The sequence below is a fragment of the Eublepharis macularius genome, chromosome 5 (genome assembly GCF_028583425.1).
Source record: "Eublepharis macularius isolate TG4126 chromosome 5, MPM_Emac_v1.0, whole genome shotgun sequence".
Taxonomy (NCBI): Eukaryota; Metazoa; Chordata; class Lepidosauria; order Squamata; family Eublepharidae; genus Eublepharis; species Eublepharis macularius.
Genome location: NC_072794.1, coordinates 15,707,586 through 15,728,839, shown reverse-complemented (window position 1 = coordinate 15,728,839; position 21,254 = coordinate 15,707,586). Strand labels below are relative to the sequence as shown.

Below are 21,254 nucleotides of genomic sequence, written 5' to 3'. Positions count from 1 at the left end.
AACTTGTTAGCGGAGGGAAAATATCTCACACACAAATGCTCTGGTCATGCGGAAAGGGCCTAGTGAATTAAATCATGGCAGAATATATGTAAGGAAAGTAACCTCTGAGTTCCCTTTTCCACAATAGCCCTGGGCTGTAGTTGGGTGAGAGATGTATATATAGGGAACTGGCTTCCTGACTGGTAGAGCTTCTGGAAGAGGAGAGGGAACCCTGTGAAGATTTGGGTCAGGGCTCTCTGCCAGCTGTAGTGTAGGCTAGACAGGTGGTGTGTGGCAGGAGACTCCTGGCCTTTACCTGGGTAGCAAGGAGTGTGAAAGGCTTGTGTGACTGAGAGGTGGGGGTCTACCTACCTACCTATCCTCACCATACAGGTAAATGCCTTTTATTAAAGAGAGAAAGCAGTGGAAGGTTATAGCCTTCCTGCCCTACTGGCTGGGCTTTCAGGGGGAAATGGGCTAGGCACATGCATGAAATAGGTCTTATCAATGGCTATTAGCCATACTAAATAAACAGAACCTCTTCGTTGAGAAGTGGCCTACCTATAAATAATCAGACCATATTTTATTTATTTAAAACATGTCTATGCCACCTTTCTATCCAGATAGGGATGAACTACCAGGGAGGACAGTTGCCTACATCCCCTTATTGCGGACTTCTTGAAGGCATTTAGCAGACCTCTGAGGGTAAGGAGATGCTAAACACCATGGGCCATTGGCTCAGTCCTCCTTATTTCACCAAATGTATCATTTAGGATACATTTCATGCATCTGACAAAACAATCTGCGGCCCCTCTGCCATGCTAAATTGGTTAGCTTTTAAAGTGTTGCTATACTAGCTGATCATCTGAAGTGTATTCAAGCATTATACTTAATATAGTCCTGTTAATTTGTGAAACTCTCTGCCACAGGATGTAGTGATCGCTGCTAGCTTGTGCGGGTTTAAATGGGAAGCAGTCAATTTCATGGAAGAGAGGATCATCTATGGTATAACGGAAACAATATAGAAATCCTATTTAATCTATTTCAAACATACTATTTCCAGCCTTTTGAACATTTCCCCACAGGAATCCACAATCTTGCAGTAATTTCCTAGGCTGGGAGATTATTATAGAGTATGGAAGTAGGTAAACAGATGCTACAGCATTTCAGGCTGGTTTGTTCTTCAGAGAAGCCTATTTGGGTGGCAAAGAGGAAGCAGCTTTCCACCTTAAAGCTTGGTAGGTATTTGGATCCAAGTCTCCTATGGAACAGAAATATTTTGCAAAATGGCCTCCACTACGAGAGCCCTCCCTTTTTCTCACCACCAGGGGGAGCGCTGGCATCTTGGATTTGTCTTGACTAGCCCTTTCTGGAGAGACAAGTCAACTCCTCCAACATCCATTAAAAAGGGTCATGCACAGCAGTGTGTCTTTACAGGCTGCAGATCATTACAAGCCAAGGTTGCTTCCACTCTTGGGCCTTGAAGGATATTTTCCCCACAATTCAGAATTCCAGCTAGCCTTTAATATATTCCCTATAAAAATCTGGCCCTTTTCATCCCCATGGACAAGATCTTACTTTTATAGCTACTCCACACCAAGTCCCAGTCATCAAAGCTCTGCCTTCTGCTAACAACTGTCCCTACACATTTCCTTATTTCCTTGCTTTGAGTCACAGTGCAGCTTTTTCTCCAAGCATTACTTTCTAGTCACATGGGACTCAGTGCTATGTGATGTGGCATAGATAACTTTAAAGTGGGATTAGACTAATTCTTGGAGGACAGGTCTATGAAAGACAACAGCTAAGGTAACTAAATGGAACCTCTGTTTTCAGAGGCAGTACCAGTTGCCCCTCAAAAAGACAGAGCACATGCTCTGTGCCTAATGTCACACTGAGTAATAATATCAGACTGATGGATTAAATAGAAAAAGGCCCTCCCGAAAGTGCCCATGAACACATGGAAAGAGCCAGCTTTCATTTAAGGGGCCTCCATTTTACATGCGTCTCTTTTCAAGAGGAAGTGGAATGTTCGTATTTTCTAAAAAGTTGTATTACATCTAAGCATGTGGTAGATGCCATCTTGAATGGTACGGTCTTTTTAAAAAAAATGTCATGAAGGAAGCATGGGACAGGGTCACCCAGTTAAAACTGACTGGCAAGAGATCCAGGACGAGCAAGATCAAGGCTTTCATTCATGCAGAATTTGCACAAGAGACAAATATGGCTGCTGACCCAGATGGCTTGAAAATGAGATTATATGCATTCATGGAAAAGAAAGTTATCAACAGCTATTAGCCATGATGGTGGAATGGAAACTCCATGTTCAAAAGCAGCGCACTCCTGAATACCATTCACTAGAACACAGGCAGCAAGACGAGACGTTTTTCTTCTTCTCCAGAGTATTAAATTCAAGGTAACTGATGGGTTGTAGATTCAGAAACTTCCCTCTGAATGACAGTTAATGAGAAGGCAACGTCCCCCCACCTTTATACCTAGGTTGGAACTTCCTCTTGACTAATCAGCAGTGAAACAGGACAGTGGACTAGATACGCCTTTGGTCTGATCTGTGAGATAAAATGTTCTCATGCTTATTCCCACTTCAATCTTCATCCCTTTCCCACAAGCTAAAATTCGATGTACAAAATCTCTGCGGTGAGTTTACTAGGAACTTCCATTGGATCAACAATGCAGCAGGACACTTAAGCAAATAATAAGACACACACACATCAGTTTTACACATACACCCCCCTGTACAGGAGGCTATTATGGCCCAATTACAATGTAGCCTACCTGGGAGGTCTCTAGATGTCTTGCTTTCATAAGCTATACAAGACCATGTCCCCAGCTATTTGCAAAGAAGGCCAAGTTTGGATCAAAACACCATCACAAGTCCCTGGGAGGTTCAGCATTTCTTGACCATTTACAGTTTCACATGTCAAAGAACCAAGTCAAGAAGGTTTTAAGTTTTTTTTAATTATTATAATTAACGGAAGACACTTCACCAAAGAGTTGCATGTCTTAAGTACAAAAACCAAGAAAGAGACAAAAACACTTGCCGTCCTCCATTCAAGACAACCCTTATAAGTTACAAGAGCATTGTTCCCCACTGCAGTCTTTAAAAAAAAATAATAAAATCACTGAAACCATTTTTTTAAAAGGATAAAGCACTTTGATAGTCAAATCAACAAACCAACTAATACAATGGTTATTTACAAGCAGCAAAGTATTGGAGTGAACTTGAGTCAATATGACTTAAAAAAATGAAGCACACGGGTGGGCAAATCAGGGGAACCCATGGACACCCAAGGATTACCTGCTGCTAGTATCAGAGACCAAATATGAGCCCATGCAAGAACCTTTCTTGGTCGGTTTGGCTTTATTGCTTGACTGGGAAGCAGTCACCAAGCAAGCGTACTTTTTGAAAACCCCAAAAGCAGCTTACATCAATATAGATATGGATTAAAATATGAATTTAAAAGATGCAGACCCAGCTGTACTGTTTAGCATTCTTGAAATAGTGAGTTAGATTCCACAGGTATGTTCCACTGGTTGTGGCACTTTCCCTCTGATGCAAGGGAAGTCCTCCTTGTGCCGGGGAAAACCACCACTATTTTACATAATCCACAGAATCCAAACCGGTATTATTTTGGGAATACAACTGAATGACATTCAACAGTCAATTGCTGTATTTTAACCACTCACGGTGAAGAGTGTAATTTAGATTTTCTGCCTCTGGAATGTCTCTGGTTGTGCTCCTGCACTGCCTAAAGGCTATTCCACTAGCAGCAGGCAGACACAGCTCTAAGTAACCCTAAAGGTGCACCACAAACCCCCAGGGCAAAGGCATGGTCTTTCTGAAAGTCTCTTATGTTTTGGGTTCAAATAAACGACAACCCAAAGACCAGAACCACCAACTCCAGGCTCAGCTAGGGCAAACTCTTCCGTGCCAGAAGCAGAGCAGCTGGAATTTTACTGACCATTCTGATGAAAGCATTATCCAGTGGGGTCCAAGGACACCTCCTACTTTGGAAAGGGACGCCACAAAACAACAGGGGCCACTATACAAAGAGAGCCAGTTCACGAGGGACGGTGCAGCCCACAGTCTTAACAGTCCTCAGCTTTTCAAGGCAGGAAGAGGTGAGCAAGTAGGGACATCTTGAGCCCTTTCCAAGATAAATGAGATGCACAGCCCTCTCCTTAACAAAAACAGTTAGTTGGGGAGTATTTAAATTTGTAACAAGAGTGAGATCCAGAAGAACATCCTCCCCGGCTAGCACTGCTGACTAGTGGCCTTCATGCAAACGCCAGAACCTTAGGTGCCAGCTCAGTCAGTAGACCTGGAAGTCTGCTTCCTTGCTCAACTGCCCCGAGTCATCCCCCAAGCGGTTCTCCCAGAGAAACTAGTCACCATACTGCCCCACAGGCCACTGCAAGGGGCATCACTTGCAAAGGAAGGCTTCTTTCCGCGGTCTTAACGGGAAGCCAGCAGAAAGGATCTGCAAAGTCCCCAACAGGAGCTGACAGAACTCGCTTCCATCTCAGCAGAAGCGGAAACCAAAGGGGCACCCAGTATCCTGGGCGACCCACGCTTTTAGGAATCCAGGGGCTGGATCTTCATGGTGGTTGATTTCAAGGGGTAATACCTCCCTTTCCAAGTCTTCCAGAAGATACCCTGCTTCCTCTCGTGCCGCTGGCGTGGGATAGAGCGGAAGTATTTCCCGTTGAGGTTGACGTGGCCACAGGTGCTGAACCACCAGCCTCCTGTGGAGGAAAAGAAGACACCGCAAGCATATTAGCTGTGAGCCATGCTAACATAATTTTTTTAAAAAATGGCAGGACATGAAACAACATTTTTTTAAAATCAGACAGGACAGCCAGCCAGTGTGGTACAGTAGAGTAACAGGCTAAGACTTGGGAGACTGGAGCTCAAATTCCCACTCAGTTGTAAAATTCACAAGGGCCAGCCACCCACTTAGCCTAACCTACAACACAGCATTTGTTGAGGACAAAATGGGCTGGAGAAGAAACAAGTATGCCACCCTAAATTCAAAAAGGCAGGCTGAAAATGCACTGGACAAATAGGGCTAAATCTTGGCCATTTCTTTGCATGTCTGGTTCCTCTGAAGTCTAGTAAGATCTTAAGTAGTAAACTGGATCAGACCAAAGGATCACTTAGTCTAGCATTCCAATTCCAACCACTCACAGTGAAAGCTTCTCTCTGTTGTTTATTTGTCCTTTAAATCCAGTTATTCAGGAGTACACTGCCTTTGAACATGGAAGTCCCACTGAACTACCATAGCTAATAGCTGTTGATAGGTTTCTGCTATAAAAAGGAGATCATGGGTCTGGATCAGAACAAAGGTCCATCAGGTTTAGCATCCTCTTTCCAACAGTAAATATATGTCCCTAGGAAGTACAAAAGCATGGTATGAAGGCAATGTGTATTCCTAGATCACCTCATTGTTAGAGGTAGATTGCCACTAAACATGGATGTTCCATTTAGGCATCCCAGCCCACAGCCTTAGAAGGACCTCTCTTAATGGAGGAATTTGTAATCTTCTAATATCACTGGCCATCACTATATCCCATGGCAGCGAATTCTACAATTATGCACTGCGCAAAGAAGTATCATGTATGACTTGTCAGTAGATTCAATAAGAAACATTTCACTTCCTCCTCCCCCATCCCCTACTAACTACGTGATTACGTCCCAGTTGTGGTCAGCAGAGGGTGGACCCCAATCCATACTTCCCCTTCTTCCCTCCTGCCTACTGTAAATGAATCCAGCAAATGAAGGATCTGGGTGGCCCAGGCTAACCTGAGCATACCAGATCTCAGAAGCTAAGCAGGTTAGTACTTGGATGGGAGACCAACAAAAAAGTCTAGGGTCACTATGAAAAGGCAGGCAAAGGCAAGCCACCTGTTTGTCTCTTGCCCTGAAAACTCTATGGGGTCACCTATAAGTCAGTTGCAACTTGATAGCACTTTACCCAAATGAAAGATAACATTTTATTGGAGGGGGGAGGAGGGAAAACCTCTTTTCCCCAGAACTGACCTGAAAGATGTTTGGCACAATTAGCGTCTCCTTTGAGGTCATGGTCTTGATCCCGTGTAGAGAACGGAAGATGAGGGAAGTCACCCATGGCATTCTCCAGTTCCCCAAGGACGGGACCTAGGAGGCTGAGCGTATAGGCAGTGTCCTCTCCACCCAGTCTGAAAAGAAACTGGACCAACTGGGAGTTCCCTTCCCAGTCCTGCATCTCAATGACGAGACGGAACATTTGTTCTTGCACGATCTGGTGGATCTTGTCCAAACCAAGCCAGAAGTCTCCTGGAAAGAAACAGAGAACAGATCAACTTACAAGTTCAGCATGTTTTTATTGACAGTTGTTGGAAGACCTTCTCTGGATACACCCTACCATCAAAAGCTAGGCTTGGGGAGGTCTACCAAAGAGAGGGTCCGTTCTGCCTTTGTGCCCCATTTGAGGGACTCCCAGCCAAGGGAGATTTGCCTGGCACCATCTTTGCCAAAGTGCAGCTGCATTTAGAATGCTGAATTTCTGGTTGCCACACCTCAACAGGAACAAAAAAGATACTATAGCACTACAAAGAATGCAGAAAAGAGCAACCTAGAGGATGTAGTTTGAAGCACTTCAGCACTTCTTACAAGAACAGACTGGCACGTTTGGAAGTTTTTAGTGTATGATGACAAAGGGAAGAGGGGAGAGGTTTACAAACGATGCATGGGGTGAGAAAATAGCAAACTGGGGAAAAGGGGGAGAGCCCCATAACACTAGAAGTCAGGGGCACTCAATGAAGCAGATGAACCATAAAGCAAGACTAGGGAAAGGAGGCACTTCAAGCAATGCAGAATTATCTTATGGAACTCACTGCCACAAGGCAGCTTTCAGCCAACATTTAGACAGATTCATGAAAAATGGACCTATCAAAAGCAATGATAGCTTAATGGAGCTTCTATATTCAGAGATATAATACCTTTGAATACCAGTTGCTAGGAGACAGCCCCAGTCTCTAGCATGAGTACCTTAAAATCTTGATTCCATTTCTGTTATGTTTCTATCCCTTTCTTTTCTTTCCATATAGGTTTTTTTTAACATGAAGCAGCCTTGAATACCTTGTGGTTATGGGCATCTTTTAAAAACTTGCATCTTACATCTGACGAAGAGAGCTGTGCTTCTCGAAAGCTTATGCCTCAATAAAGTTGGTTAGTCTTAAAGGTGCTACTGGACTTTTTACTAGTTTGTTTTTAAAAAACAAACTTAAAACATTTCTACCTTATATTTGTTTCAAAAACTTGATCAGCAGTGTACAAAATGTTAAAATGGCCTCCACAAAATAAAAGTCAAACAGCAGAGAGCCAAAATTTCAAGTGCTGTAAGAAGCCACAAAAAGCTTGAAGGAACAGCACAGGCCCAGGGTCAATTAATATTTCCTCAATGTCTCCTGCCCCCTCGGTCCTGTGAACCAAATGTGGGCTAGGATTTCTATGCTTAGATCTGAATTCCCTGACATGTGCAGGTCCATCCATATCACGTGAATTGACACACAAACGAGGCAAAATCCCTGAATGGATCTCCTGAGGGATTTTTGTTCGTAAAACAGCTATACCAGGCCTGATTCAGATTAGGGTCACAGCATTGGGCGGGGTGGGGGGGGTAGTTAAGCATCTCACTCAGCACTGTATTTCTGACCTGAAATGCTCTGCCATTCAAAGAAATTGCCCCCTCTGAGAAACATAGAGGCCACCTCCATATTACCCCACAATAGAAAATCACAGGCTGCCCACCGGTCATGTTTCCAAAGCCGTTCCTGTAGGCGTCCCACAGCTGGTCAAAATCAACAGATCCATCCTGGCGCCTCTGAATCACCGTCCAGCCACCGCTCTCTGAGATCAAGAAAGAAAAACTGCGTTGTATCACCACTCCACAACTCCCCCCCCGCCCCCGTGACCCACCCTACAAATTAAAAACCGTTTCACGTCAATTTGTATTTGGCACACATGACAAAAATCTGGTCAGTGAGAAAGCTCAACGGCAGGGAAGAGGTTTTGCAAGCAGAAAGTCCCAGATTTTTATTGGATTAGAAATCTCTATAATATCTATTACAATCAATTTCCTTTAAATATTCCAGTTCTAACCCCCTCCCTTTCCCCCCCTTTTGTTGACTTCCAACAGTTTTCCAACCCCTTGTCTGTTTTTCCCCCCTACTCATTTCAAACTTATTTTATTCTATTAAACATATACTTTCACTCTCTTCTAAGCTTCTATTATAACACAGTGCTATCTCTATTCCCTTTCCCACTTAACTTATCGACTAAATGTTACATTCCTGGCATATATTCTTTAATAATAACAGTCATTTGTCTACTTTTGTACTCCATATTCTATCTTATTTCATTCTTGTCTCGTCAATATGGGGCAAACAATTTGTCCCTTATTCTGCATAACTTTAAGTACTTCTATAAGCATTGTATACATTCACTGTAAGTCAATCAATTTAACTCATACTCTATATGTTGCTCTTTACTTCCTTCTATCTTATATTCATTCTATCTTAGTTATATAATTTCTCCATTATACAATGCTGCTGCCAGACTGTAGGGGTGGGGTGCCAAGACAGATCGAGGGCCCCATAATATAAAAGCAACTTCCAGTGATCCAAACATGCTGAGCCAGAGACAGAAAATATTTTCAACACCTAAGTTATTTCAACTCCAGCCCAGGAGAAAGGTAGTTCATATTCTCATTTTTATACCCCTTCCAACAATCCCTTGATGCGGGAGGGAGGGCTTTGAACCTCAAACCTCCAGCCTGGTGACAGCTGCTAACCCACTGTCCCATTCGCCAACACCAGCCATTGCCTTACCTGGAGCCAGGTCACAAAAGACGCCGAATGCCTGAGAGCCAGGAGGCTGGACCTGGAATACCCCACTGCTCCTCTCCCCCTCCAGGAAAAGCTGGTGGCAACCTGTAGGGAATTCTGCAGGGAAGGGAGAAAGAAGGGGGTTCATTAGTGTGAAGCACTCATCTTAAAACTTCACCAGTACCTTTCACAGAAAAGGGGGGAGGGAGAGTATATTTACAACACCCTTTTAAGGTAGGGCTGTTTGGTATGAGAGCCAGTTTGGTGTAGTGGTTAAGAGCAGCAGGACTCTAATCTGGAGAGTGGGGTTCGATTCCCCACTCCTCCATTTGAAGCCAGCTAGGTGACCTTGGGCTAGTCCCGGCTCTCTGGAGCTCTCTCAGCCCCACCTACCTCGCAGGGTGTTTTGTTGTGGGGATAATAATGGCATACTTTGTAAACCACTCTGAGTGGGCATTAAGTTGTCCTGAAGAGCAGTATGTAAATCGAATGTTATTATTATTTATTCACAAATATACTGAGCTCCTTCACATGTCTTCACACACAGCCACCTAAGGCCTAGCAAGTTCACTGGCCAAGTCTGACCCCAACAGAACCTCCATGTTCAGAGTTAGTCTATCTCTAAATACCTTGAACAAGAAGAGGGCTCTTGCTTTTTTGCACGGCATACGAGTTCTCCAGAAGTATTTTGTAGGATATCTTGCCATATTTTTTAAACACCAACCCATCCTCATAAATATCAATTGGGTGTCAACAGTGAGCATGGTGCCTATACAGGAGAAATACTTGTATGTTTGGGGAGGGGTGTCTTTGGTAGCAGCAACACTGAAATGCAGGACAAAACTCTTATATTTACAGAGGGAGGGCATAAGACTGAGCGACTTGGGCACCAACAGGGGGCATACCCATGCACTGAAACTGGATCTACGGCTGAATTCTTATCAAGCTGGGTGAGGGCTTGATTTTCTGGTTCAGCTGAGACCGTACCAGACTAAGCTCACTCAATCTTCTCTTTTAATTCTTGTGTTCACAGCTCCATTTTATTCTGCTGGCTTTTTAGCAAGCCGTCTTCATTGTTTTAGGTATTTTGCAATTCTGGGACATGCTTAAATTACGCTACTGTGAAAACTGCTGGGGTGGTGCCTTTGTAAACCAGTAATGGGAAATGATGATTTCCATGCTGCAAAGCAATTTCTCATTTAAATCAGATTTCCCTACATACACACACTCACTTGCCAACCCTACGAAGTAGGACGGAGGTCCACATGTGGAAGGGGAAGGTAGAGAAGAAGCGCTGAGTAAGTTTTTTTTCAAGGGTGTGCCCATATTTTAAGAACTGTGTGTGAATTTTTCTTTTTAAAAAATTCATTGGGCAAGGAAACAGATGTGTGTGTGGGGTGTGTGTGTGCAAATCTGTAATTAATCATTCCTGCACCAAGTATCTAAGGGGATACACTTAACTGGGATTCTCTGTTTTCTCAAGCCCCAATTAGATGGGGGAGTGCTAGAGACAGCCTAAACAATCTTTCAAAGCAACTAACACACCAGGGTAAGCTCGGACACCTCCTTGAATTACCAGGGCCCTGCCTTGAGGGGAGGCCATTCCCCCCCACAACTCTGGCACCATGCCAGTGCTCAGGTTACCTGCACAGAGAAACCCACGCCTGGCATCTTGTACTTGCCTGGACTCTGCTCCTAAGTGGGCCACTGACTGCCAGCAAGACAGCATTTCACCAGAGTGGTAAAAGTCCATTTGGCAGCACATGAACAAAACATGCGCCCCACATGGGCTTTGTGCAGAAAACAGAAACGTGGCAAGGGACTTTACCCCACAGCAAAGAACAGCCCTCCAAGCCTTCTTGCTGCACAGGTGGGCGCTGGCCTCTCTCAATCAGAGACAAAGAGAGGTTGTGCTAGGCGGAAGGAATGGAGTCCTCGGCGCTCAGCAGGCTGGAGGGAATCAAGATTCCTGCTCCCTCCGGCTGCAATAAATTTAGAAGATATTCTCACAACAGCTGCCAGTGGCAAGACGCCAGAGAAGGGCGCAGGGCAGGGGAAAGGAGGGGGGCACACTCAAGTGTAAACATGAACTTTCCCCCAATTCCTCAGCCTCAAATGGGGGGGGGGGAGAAGGAGCACATGAACACACAGCAATGCACTGCCTGTCTTGCATCACTCCGGAGACGTGCCCAATTCCACGCAAGCAAATCGGGTCGCTAGTAACAGCTTCCCCATCCTGGAGAGAGAATTACAAACAGCTATGTTTGGGGCGGGTGGCGCAGTAGTGCATCTAGGGTATTGGGACACTGAAAGTCTGGCTACAGAGACTAGGCTAGTCCTCAAGCATTTTTAAAAATACTGACAGCTTGAACGACGCATGGGTGGTTTGCAGGGGGGAAGGAATGTACTATTTCTGTTTGCAAAAGCTTTCAGTTAGCATTTAAAAACTGGATGGGATTAGAAACAAAACTGTATTTCATCAAATCACACCCTCCTGTCACAAACGAACAAAGCTTTTTTTAACAAGGCCTTTTCCAAAGCCCACCAACTCGATCAGGGAATTCTACAAAGACACACTCACTGAACGCCATTTCCATGATCAATAAGGAGTACCCAGAGTCCTCCTGTTTCTATGCAACCTCCCCTTTCCCCTTGAGCCCAAAATCTAAGCTGCTGATTCTTCTCCTGTCCTCAAATTTCTCCCCTTCCTAGCAGCATCAATTTTTGCTGATTCCAATAAATGCTTACTGTACTCTCTGCCCTCCATGAATCATCCCCCCCACACACACACACGCACAAAATGAGTTGGAGATTCTCAGAACAAAATGTGTTTGACCACAGTGCACTGGGGGGAGTGTCTTGTCCAGACATGAATGCATCTCTAACATATACACTCAGCCTCCTCCCTCCCCCATGTTACATCAGCATCTTTGTGTGTGTATGTGTGTGTGTGGGGGGGGGGAACTAGGGGAAAGGGCACATTTGCCTGGAAATGAGGAAGAGAAACACTGAACTCTTAAAGGAGGAGCCTTCAACTTTCACCCAGTTTCTTTGCAACCTGAGATTCCTTCCTCCAGTACACCCCTCCCAATGTCTCCACTCTCCTTCCCAGCACAGAAATAAACTGGTCCTTTACTCCTTACACACATGGACCCCCCACACACACACACACATAATGTACTGTAGCATTTGCACAAAGCATTCTTTTTTAAAGGACAGCCATTCATTAGAAGAAGCTACATTTATGGGGGAGGGAATGGTCCCTTTGGGGAGAAAGATAGCACAGAGAAGGACGAGCTACCCACTGAGAAAAAGTGCAAAGAAGAGTCTCTGTACTCTTACACAGACTCATAGCAAATCCCAGCACCTGTTTTATATGGAAAATCTATGGGAGGGGGTACATAATTTGGAGCAAAGATACTTCAATGTTTTCTCTGCCTGCTGCTTTCCCACTGCTACACATCAAAAACCCTGCTTCCTTCCACCCAGATATACGTTTGTTGAGGTCACACACCCCAATCCTAAACTTTCCCCTTCTCTGCTCTTAAATTATGCCCCCTCCCCTTAGGTTTTTTTTCCAGTGAAACCCTAAACAGAGTTACACCAGTCTAAACCCACTGATTTCAATGGGCTTAGACTGGAGTACCTCTGCTTAGAATTTCATCGTTCCTGTAATAAAAGCTCCTGGGATCTGCGGGAAGGGTCTCCCCTCTCCTCCAACCCCTCACTCCTCCGGGGAGGGAGGCAAAGCAGTTTTAATGGGGGTGTTAATTGTTTTGCAAACTGAAAGAAATCCATTGCTCCCCCTTCCATGCTGCCTTTCAAGCCATTAATGCACTCTACGATTGATTGGAGCATTTGTGTTGGTTTAGAAACGAAATAAGAAAAGGCCTTGAGGACCAGCATCTTAAGCTGGATAATGCACTTTCAATCCACTTTTATTGCACTTCAGGTATTGTTTCCAAATGGATTTTCCCCATTTCACACTGTAAAATCCAGTTGCAAATTGTCTTGAAAGTGAATTGAAAGTGCATTATTCAGAAGCCTTTGGTCGCACTCTCCCCCCGCCCCCCCCAGCCATCGTTTCCATGTTTTCCACACCCTGTTTTGGAACAGAGCTATTGTAGCACAGAGATGCATCCCCATTCCACCCTAGATCTCTCCCTCACACACTCTCTCTCTCACACAAACACACACACACAGGCACACACTCAAAATTTGGCTTTGCACAGTTAACAGCAGATGCATAACTGAGAATCCTGTGTTTGCCGACAAGCACGTAACTCTGTTCAGTGTTATGCCACAAACTTCCTATCAATCAGATTTTTACTTTACAATTTCAGACGGCAAGAGCAGCCCTGCCTCCATCTTTTCAGCTAGATGCTGAAAGAGCTACATAAGAACAGAACTGATTGCTGTGGCAGTTTTATGACTTCCTTGTTTAGCATCTCTGGAAACAGGTATGAGGTTCACAACAATGAGATTTGGCTTTAAAGGATTCAAACGTGTTCTATCAGTCCGACAGCATCTCTCAAGCTACAGGGCCCAAATGTCAGCTTACAAGTCTTTCAGGAGGAAAGGGGGAGGCAAGACAGGACCTAATGGGTGGTGGGACCTGCAGAACTCCCTGTCACAAGATAAGGCCACTGGTTTAAGACAGATTTTTTAAAAATTAGACAAATTCATAGGAATGTATAGCAATAGCTACTGACAGCTTGATGAGGCGTCCAGAGGCAGTATATCTGTGATTACTAGTTGCTGTGGTCAAGCCTTCCTGTATTTTTGGTGTGCTTCCCAGAAGCATCTGTTTTGAACATTGCACCTAAAAGCAACCAGTGATAAAACCCACAAAGAATTTCACTCTAACCTTAACTCTGTCCTTACACCAGGAACTAACAACTTGTTTATCTGTTCAGCTCATTAGGTTTTTAAAAAATGGATCTTAGTTATGTATCTTCTCTGGAACAGGGGGAAATAGCTTAAAGCAATTAAATTGGGAACCCATTAAAATTAAGCATAAAGGGGCCTTTGAGCATGTGCAAACTGCTTTTTTCTTCTTCTTCCACACTCTGTTAATTACACACACCCCTAGATTAGGTAGCAGGGCTGCTGGATAAAGGACATTTCTTTCAGGCACACAAAGCAGCCCCTTGCTTGGCAGGCAGACAAACTCAACTTCACTCCCCTCTATCACCAGTTAAAGGGTCTCTGTCGTTGGAAAGGCCTTCCTCAGTATGAGGTCTTGGCCAGCCAGATATCTTCTGTTCACAAACGGGGCAGGAGGCAACAGCCCTCCCATGATGTTTTTCTCTCTCCAGCATTTTGATTGCTCAGAAGTAGACTGCCTCAGAACAAGGAGACAAACCTGGTAGGACTTTGCTTAATCTTTTAAACTGGACAGCCATCGTGGCTTGCGGCATGTCCCCCAACAATCACCTTCCTCAAACTGAGCTGTCTTTCCAACAGCACATGGGGGCCTACTCTCAAGCTGAAGGAGTCCCCCCACCCCAGACAGCAGGATTCTCGGCAGCCCCCCAGCCCTGTTCCATGACATAGTCCCCCCCCAATACTTTGCAGGGTTAGCAACACCTCCCTCCCCTGTCAAATTATTTTGGAATCCCAGCCTGCAGAGGTAGCATTACCTTTTGCCGACTTGGCCAGAGGCCAGCACAACTGTGCGCCATGCAGATCCCTCGCTCATTTCTTTCCCCAATTAACCTTGCCGCTCCCGAAAAAATCCCAACAACAATCTTCACCTCTCACACAATTGGCTGGGAGCCAAGCAGGGAAGCAGGGGCTCACTAGGAACAGGAGAAAGCCCAACCCACAGAATCAAGTTTCCTCGGCTCTGCATCACCATGGCTGGCTCCAGTGGGAATACCTTACCACAGCCCAGTCGGAAACTATGCCACATGGAGGGGACCTGCCAAATGAAGTCAGGAGCCCAGGGACCCTTGCAATTAGGAATTCGTCCCCGAATGTGGACCATGTGTCTCAAATGCAGTTTCAGAAGCCAGAAGATGGGCAAGATGTACAGCTAAAGAGAACCACCATGTTCAGAAGCAGTCTAGCTCTGCACACCAGATTGTGGGTGAACAGTAAGTACTGGGAGCCCAGCTTACAGGCTTCTGAGAAACATCTGGCTGCCCACCACTGGAAACCAGGGACTGGGCTAAATGACCTCAATCCAACAAGGCTGGAGCCTAGGTCAACTGGCAAGCTGTTTGCAGCAACAACTAAATGGGACCTCTAGGTTCAGGCTTCTGAATACAAGATGGGGGCGGGGGAGAGACAGGAAAGCTACCTGTATTTGCCTAGAGGTGCTCTTTCGCACAGGAATAAAGAGAAGGGCTTTGGCCCAATAGTACAGCATCCGCTTTGCATACAGAAGGTCCCAGGTTTAAGTCCCAGCATCTCCAGTTAAAAGAATCAAGCAGCGGGTGATGTGAAAAACCTCTGCCAGAGACCCTGGAGAGCTGCTGCCAGTCTGAGGAGACAGTACTGATCTGGATGGATCTGTGGTATGAAGCAGCAACTTCACATGTCCGTGTGTGTTCAGAACACCTCTGAACATGTACAGAGTGCCTTCCTCCCACCACTGAGAAACCACTGCCAACTCCTGCCAGTTCAGGCCTTCACAGGAAAGTGAACACACCCTATTTACAGCTTAGCCAAATAAGCAACCAGGACACGTATCCTGACTACATTTCAACATTCCACTTCCCGAGCACGGAGAATTCAGTCGGGCAGAACCCTGTGGGTCGACTCGTGGCTCACTGGAACGGCTCCTGCTTTGCTGGCAGAAGACCTCCAATTCTATTGCTGTCCTCTGTAAGGGTCAGAAAAGAGATTTCTCTGCCTGAGACCCCGGAATGCTGCTGCCAGTGAGAGGAAACAATACTTAGCTAGGTGGACCAGTGCAACAGGCTAGTTTCTTATGTTCATTACAGGTTCATCTTGCAAGAATGTATTTCTGCAACCAACTCATTCCACGACCAGACTTGCCCCCCCAAATCTACAGTAACGAACCTGGCACCCTCCATCCAGCGGCTCTACTAAACAATTGAGCACGCTCTCTCTCTCTTCCGGAAACCTGAAGAGAGCCACCAAGCCGCTTTTAATCTCCTTTCCGATTAAACCCGTCTGGCTCGTTTTGACTTTCTCCTCTCGAGTTCCAAAACGGCAGAACACTTTTCATGCTGATTTATTCTCCCTAACCCACCACCACAGGATGTGGGGGCCGCTCTTGCAACTGGCCTCAACCCAATCTACGTCAGACGTCTGCTACCGCACGTAAATCTGAAGATAAAGGGGTGAAGGAGAGCCCGACTTGATCAGTTTTGCTCAAAATCAGCTGCAGGGTGATACAACTGGGAGCCCGCATGGAACACAGGAAGGAAGTCGAGGTCAATACTTCTTAGGCACTTATTTCCCAATGCAAGTATCTAATTTTACCCTATTTCTCTCATCCCCAAGAGCTTTTTATTAGCCCCACAATAAGGGAGAAAAGCTACAAGTTACCACTTCATTCCCTTGCTAGCAAATTTCCAAGAAACGCCTGGCTGCCTTGAAAGAGCATGAGATGAAATTTATCCAGCAGTGGGGTTTATTAGGAGGGAGTCATGCATGTCACGGATTCTACACAGAAGATGATCCCGGGGATCAGGACTCGTCATCACCCCCCTACCTAACATCCACACCCTCCCCTGTCATCCAGGACAACACATACATTCATCACCAACAGAATCATCCCCCAGTGAAGCTTGATCGCAGCAGGACACGATCCAAAGCAAACCTGAGCTCTTACAGTCAGTGAGACCAGGACAAATCTCTTGCATATTTTACCCTGCCTGTCCTCCCAGCTGCTCTGAGTCACCTACAGGCTTCGAAATTTTATTATCACAACAACCCTGTGAGGTGGTCTGTGCCAAGCAGGAAAAAATGCATGCATGTTTGGTTGTTTGTGTGATTGGCCCAAGGTAAAATTCATGGCAGGATAAGCATGAAGGCAATATCTATCCCCAGCTATGTGGTGTTCAAAGGTAGACTGCCTCTGAGCCTGGAGGTTCCATTAACTTTCAAGACTAATAGCTGTTGGTGGGTCTCGTCTCTATTCGTCAATTTAATATTTTCTTAGGGAAAAAAGGCTATCTTGGGAGAGTTGAGTTCCATACATTTCCATTCCCTGGCTATCTGTTCAAAGACCGACTGCAACAAATCATGAAGATTCCATTTTGCCCTCCTGGTTAACAGACCTCCACCAATACCACATCGGCCATGAATGCTACATGTTAATTCCATACCAACTGAGGCAGCCTTGGGTTTCCAGAGATGACGGGAAACAAAATTAGAACTGCATCCCCCTACAAATCTCTTGCTGGAATGGAGAAAACATTCTTCAACCCAGCAAAAGTTCAGTATAACTCCAAAAACCCAGCTCCCAGGAATAGGAAATGTATTTTGCAGTCTCGCTTGGGGTGGGGAACGGGGAAAGAAAAACAACACTCACTGGAGGCATCTGAAGTCCGGGTGCGGGCATTTTGGCTGTGATTGGCCACACGGTCAGCACTGCGCAAGACATTATTCTTCTTTCGGGGAGTCTGCGTTTCGTTTTCTTTGATGTGCATTGGTAGTAACATGTTCACCTGCAGAACCCAAGGAAGAAAATGTATACAACGTTCCAAGGGGGTGGGTGGGAACAAAATGCAGATCCTGGCTTGCTACTACTACTACTAATAAATCTTATAAACCTAACAAATATACTGAGCAATGATTATTAAAGAGTACTATTATTATAGATTCATAATATACGTTTTGTTTATACTATTTCTGCTTCGTAATCGTACGTGACCGAGCTGTAATCCTCACAACAACCCTGCAAAGTAAGCCCAGAATTTGTGAGCCCTATAACTGGGAACTGCAGAAGAGCATAGACCAGCCAAAGCTCTTTCCTGGTGAGTTTGCAACACAGGCAAGATTTCCTAGCACATGTTTTTTAGCCATTCTGCGATGAATAACCGTACGTGGCACATAACAAGGGCTCAAAGCATGCCACGTGCATTGTCTGGACATCCCAAATACACAAACGTCTTGTAAAATAGATTGATACAGTGATCCATTAGCTGCAGAAGTGGGGGAGCTAACAAAGAGACCTGCGACAAAGCTCTTCGTGGCCTTGGAACCTCTTATCTGCAAGACCACCACTCCACCTATATATCCTGCCATGACAGCATTGCTTATCTGAGCACAGCCTTCTGCAGATGCCACCTTACAAATGGGCAGATCAATAACTGCCTGTACGTATGCACTCTGTGGAGTGGCCTGCCCAAGGTGATCAGAAAAGCTCCCCCAACTCCATCATTCTTCAAAGTCCGTAAAACAGAATTGTTCATGAGGGCATTTTTGTAAAGGAAAAGGACTACATCACTACAGACTGGCCCAGGAAAATGTGTTATACTTCTCCACGGTATTGTAATACCATGTTCTACATTGTCAATGTTTAATGCTTATGCTTTGTTCAGACGAGAGCTGTTGCAAATTTCTACACCTGTTAGTCCTATTACATTGCTTATTAGACGTCTCCTCCTAATGACTGCATTGATTTACATCCTGTCATTCTCTTTGAATTTCAGTGAGAAAGGTCGATTATAAATAACATAAATAAATGAATACATTCCTGCAGTGAAGCCCATTGCCACTATTTCAAGAAGGAAAAGATTACAACAGTTCTGGAAGGTAGATCAGTGTTATGGTCCCCATATTGCAGCTGGGACCCAAGGCCACCCAGCGAGTTCACGGCAGCAGTTCCAGATTCAAACAAAGAGCTTCCCAAACACATAGCTCCACCTCTCAGCCACAACACTCACAGGGCTCTCCCAGGACGCAGCCCTGCCAGTTAGCCAAAACACATCAAGAACACTTACATAACAGAGCTGTATTTACAACCCTGGCAAAACAGGAATCTCACCAATCAGGTCTCCAAAGAACACAAACAAGCTATGTGCCTGGGGCATGACACACGTTGTTTTTTTCTCCCTCCTTCTCTTGCATCCAAGGCAGTTGTGGAGTAAAAAGCTTGGGCAGATCAGCTGGTCCTGCATCTCCTTGCTGCCCCTTATGCCTGAAATCCCCCCCAGGTCAGGTCTGTTCACCAAGGAAAAATAGTGCCTCCATGCTCCAAAGCAGTCTACTGCCACCGCTGAAGGGGACAGGATCTGTCTTTCATGGTCTGCTTGGGGTATCTGGCTGGCCTTGGGAGGTTAAAACTTGAAGGACCTTCAGTCTTACAAAGCAAACAGAGAAGTCAAACAATAACTATTAGTCATGACAGCCAAGTGGAACCTCCATGAACTATGCCAGTCTACCTCAGGTGATGGGAACAAAACAGAGGAAGCCCACGTTTTCAGGAACTGTTGTAAGCATAGCAGCTGAGAGGAGAAGCCACAATCCGGGGAGGTCCCTGGAGCAAGTCTCACCCCTGCCACAAACTCACTTGGGGGCCTTTGGCACTCAGGTGCCCCCCACTGCATCCCGAGGGCCCTTACCTTGCTCTGGAGGCTTTTGATCTGGAGGTTCTGCTTATCCATTCGGTACTGCTGCTGTTTAAGTTTCTGGAAGAGCTCTTCGATTCGCAGGTTCTGGCGACTCATGAAATCCTGAAAAGGTACAAAACACGCACACCAGTAGATTAAACCCAGAAGAACAGCAGGAAGGAGGCTATGAAGGAAAGCAGAGAGATTTTTTTAAAAAACCTTTCCAGAACAAGGGCCAGATGCAGACACAGGATTTCGATGCAAGAGTCTGCGAGTGGAATCAATAGATGCCCCGTGAAGAACGATGAACCTAATTCGGCTCAAACCATACCTATCTCCACCTTTTCCTGCCTCGTCTGTCATTAAGAAATTTTATAAGATCAGGGGCATGTAGTTAACCACAACACTTTGTTCACAAGAAATGCACAAAGAATTGGATTGGGAGGTTTACTCATACTTGATTAGCACCCCAGACATGATATAACTAGATCTAAGTAGACTTCAAAAAGTGAGCAGATTTTGGACAACTTGACGTGGGGGGATCCCTGCTTTAAGGATCTTCCCTCAACTGGACAGGCTCTGTAGCATCTCTGTGTGTGCAGAATTTTTTTTTTTAATGCAGCCAACGGGCGTCTGTTATAAGACCAGTCTTCTGCAGGCACAGTGCCCCCGGAAGCTTCAACGGGCCCTTAAAGAGCTGGCAGGACACCTCTCATTCATTTGAAAATGCACAACAGCTGCTGCATTCGCTCCCACAACAAGCTTGGGAAGGTCTCCTTCCTCGAGAAACTCGGCTGCGGAGGAGGGGGTGTGTGTCGGGCAGCCAGCAACGCCTGCAAAAACACTCCTTTTGGTTTCACTCGAGAAACTTTGGCAAAGCCGAAAGGGGAAAAGCAGACTTGCAAGGAGCTGTGGACAGCTCGCAATTTATGATGGGGGGGGGGGGACACCTCCAGCATGGTCCATCCTGGGCAACCTCTCAGCCAGTCCCCTACAGAGAGACCCCCTAACAGAGGCAAAATAAACCCCGCCGAGGCCGCCCCTGTTTTCTCTTGGGAAGCAAGCGAGGAGACAAGGGGGAGCTATCCCCCATCCCATCTTAGTTCCCCGCTGCCGCCCATTCGTCCTTCCTCTGCACACCTCTTATTTGTTAGAGGGCAATGCTTTCCAGGCTGCCGGTGCGCTTTCCCAAACCCTTATCCCCGCAGCACATCCTCGGCCCGCCTCCCTCTCACCTGCAGGGCGCCCAGCTCGGCCGCTCCTCCGCTCCGTCGGGGGCTGCTGCTGCCGTTCTCGGGCCCGTCCTGGCGCAGCCCCTGGCGCAGCTTGCTGTCGAGGCGCTCCAGGCGGTCGTGCACTGCCGCCTTGTGCGCCGCCAGCTCGGCCAGCAGCGCCCGCAGCTGGGCGGCCAGGTCGGCGACGCGGCCGTCGAGGAGGCGCTGGGCGTCGGCGCGGCGCTCCAGGCGGGCCAGCGAAGCGTTGTGCGCGTTCAGCCGGCCGCCCAGCGCCCGCAGCTGCCCGCCCGTGCGCTCGACGTGCTCCTTCAAGCCGTGGCCCAGCTGCAGCAGCCCGTGCGCCAGCACGTTCACCTCGTCCCACGAAGCCACTTTGCCCGGGGACGAGGCGGACGGAGCCGCCGCCAGCCACGCCGCGCCCAGCACGAGCATCCACCGCTGCATCGCCGCGCAAGACAAGGAGCCGCCACGGAGCACAACGCAACGCACCTCCCCAAGAGCGCAAGGCTTGGAGCGGCCCGTCGCCGGAGCGCCCCTTTTATAGCCGCCGCCCCGCCGGCGCGCACATGGCCCCGGCCGCTCGCCGCCTCCTTCGGGGCCTCGCCCGCCCCTCCCTCCTTTCTTT

The 21,254-nt window shown here is 46.5% G+C and overlaps 1 protein-coding gene across 1 annotated transcript; it reads right to left on the bottom strand.

Moving 5' to 3' along the window:
- Positions 1 to 2,932: 2,932 nt before the first annotated feature.
- ANGPTL4 (angiopoietin like 4) lies at positions 2,933 to 21,194 on the bottom strand. Its single transcript, XM_054979950.1, has 7 exons — positions 20,630 to 21,194; positions 19,407 to 19,517; positions 17,372 to 17,507; positions 8,866 to 8,979; positions 7,787 to 7,885; positions 6,035 to 6,310; positions 2,933 to 4,740 (listed from the first exon to the last, which is right to left on the bottom strand). Exons 1-7 carry the CDS (start codon positions 21,071 to 21,073, stop codon positions 4,571 to 4,573), a joined length of 1,350 nt encoding a protein of 449 aa, XP_054835925.1. The 5' UTR covers positions 21,074 to 21,194; the 3' UTR covers positions 2,933 to 4,570.
- Positions 21,195 to 21,254: the final 60 nt, after the last annotated feature.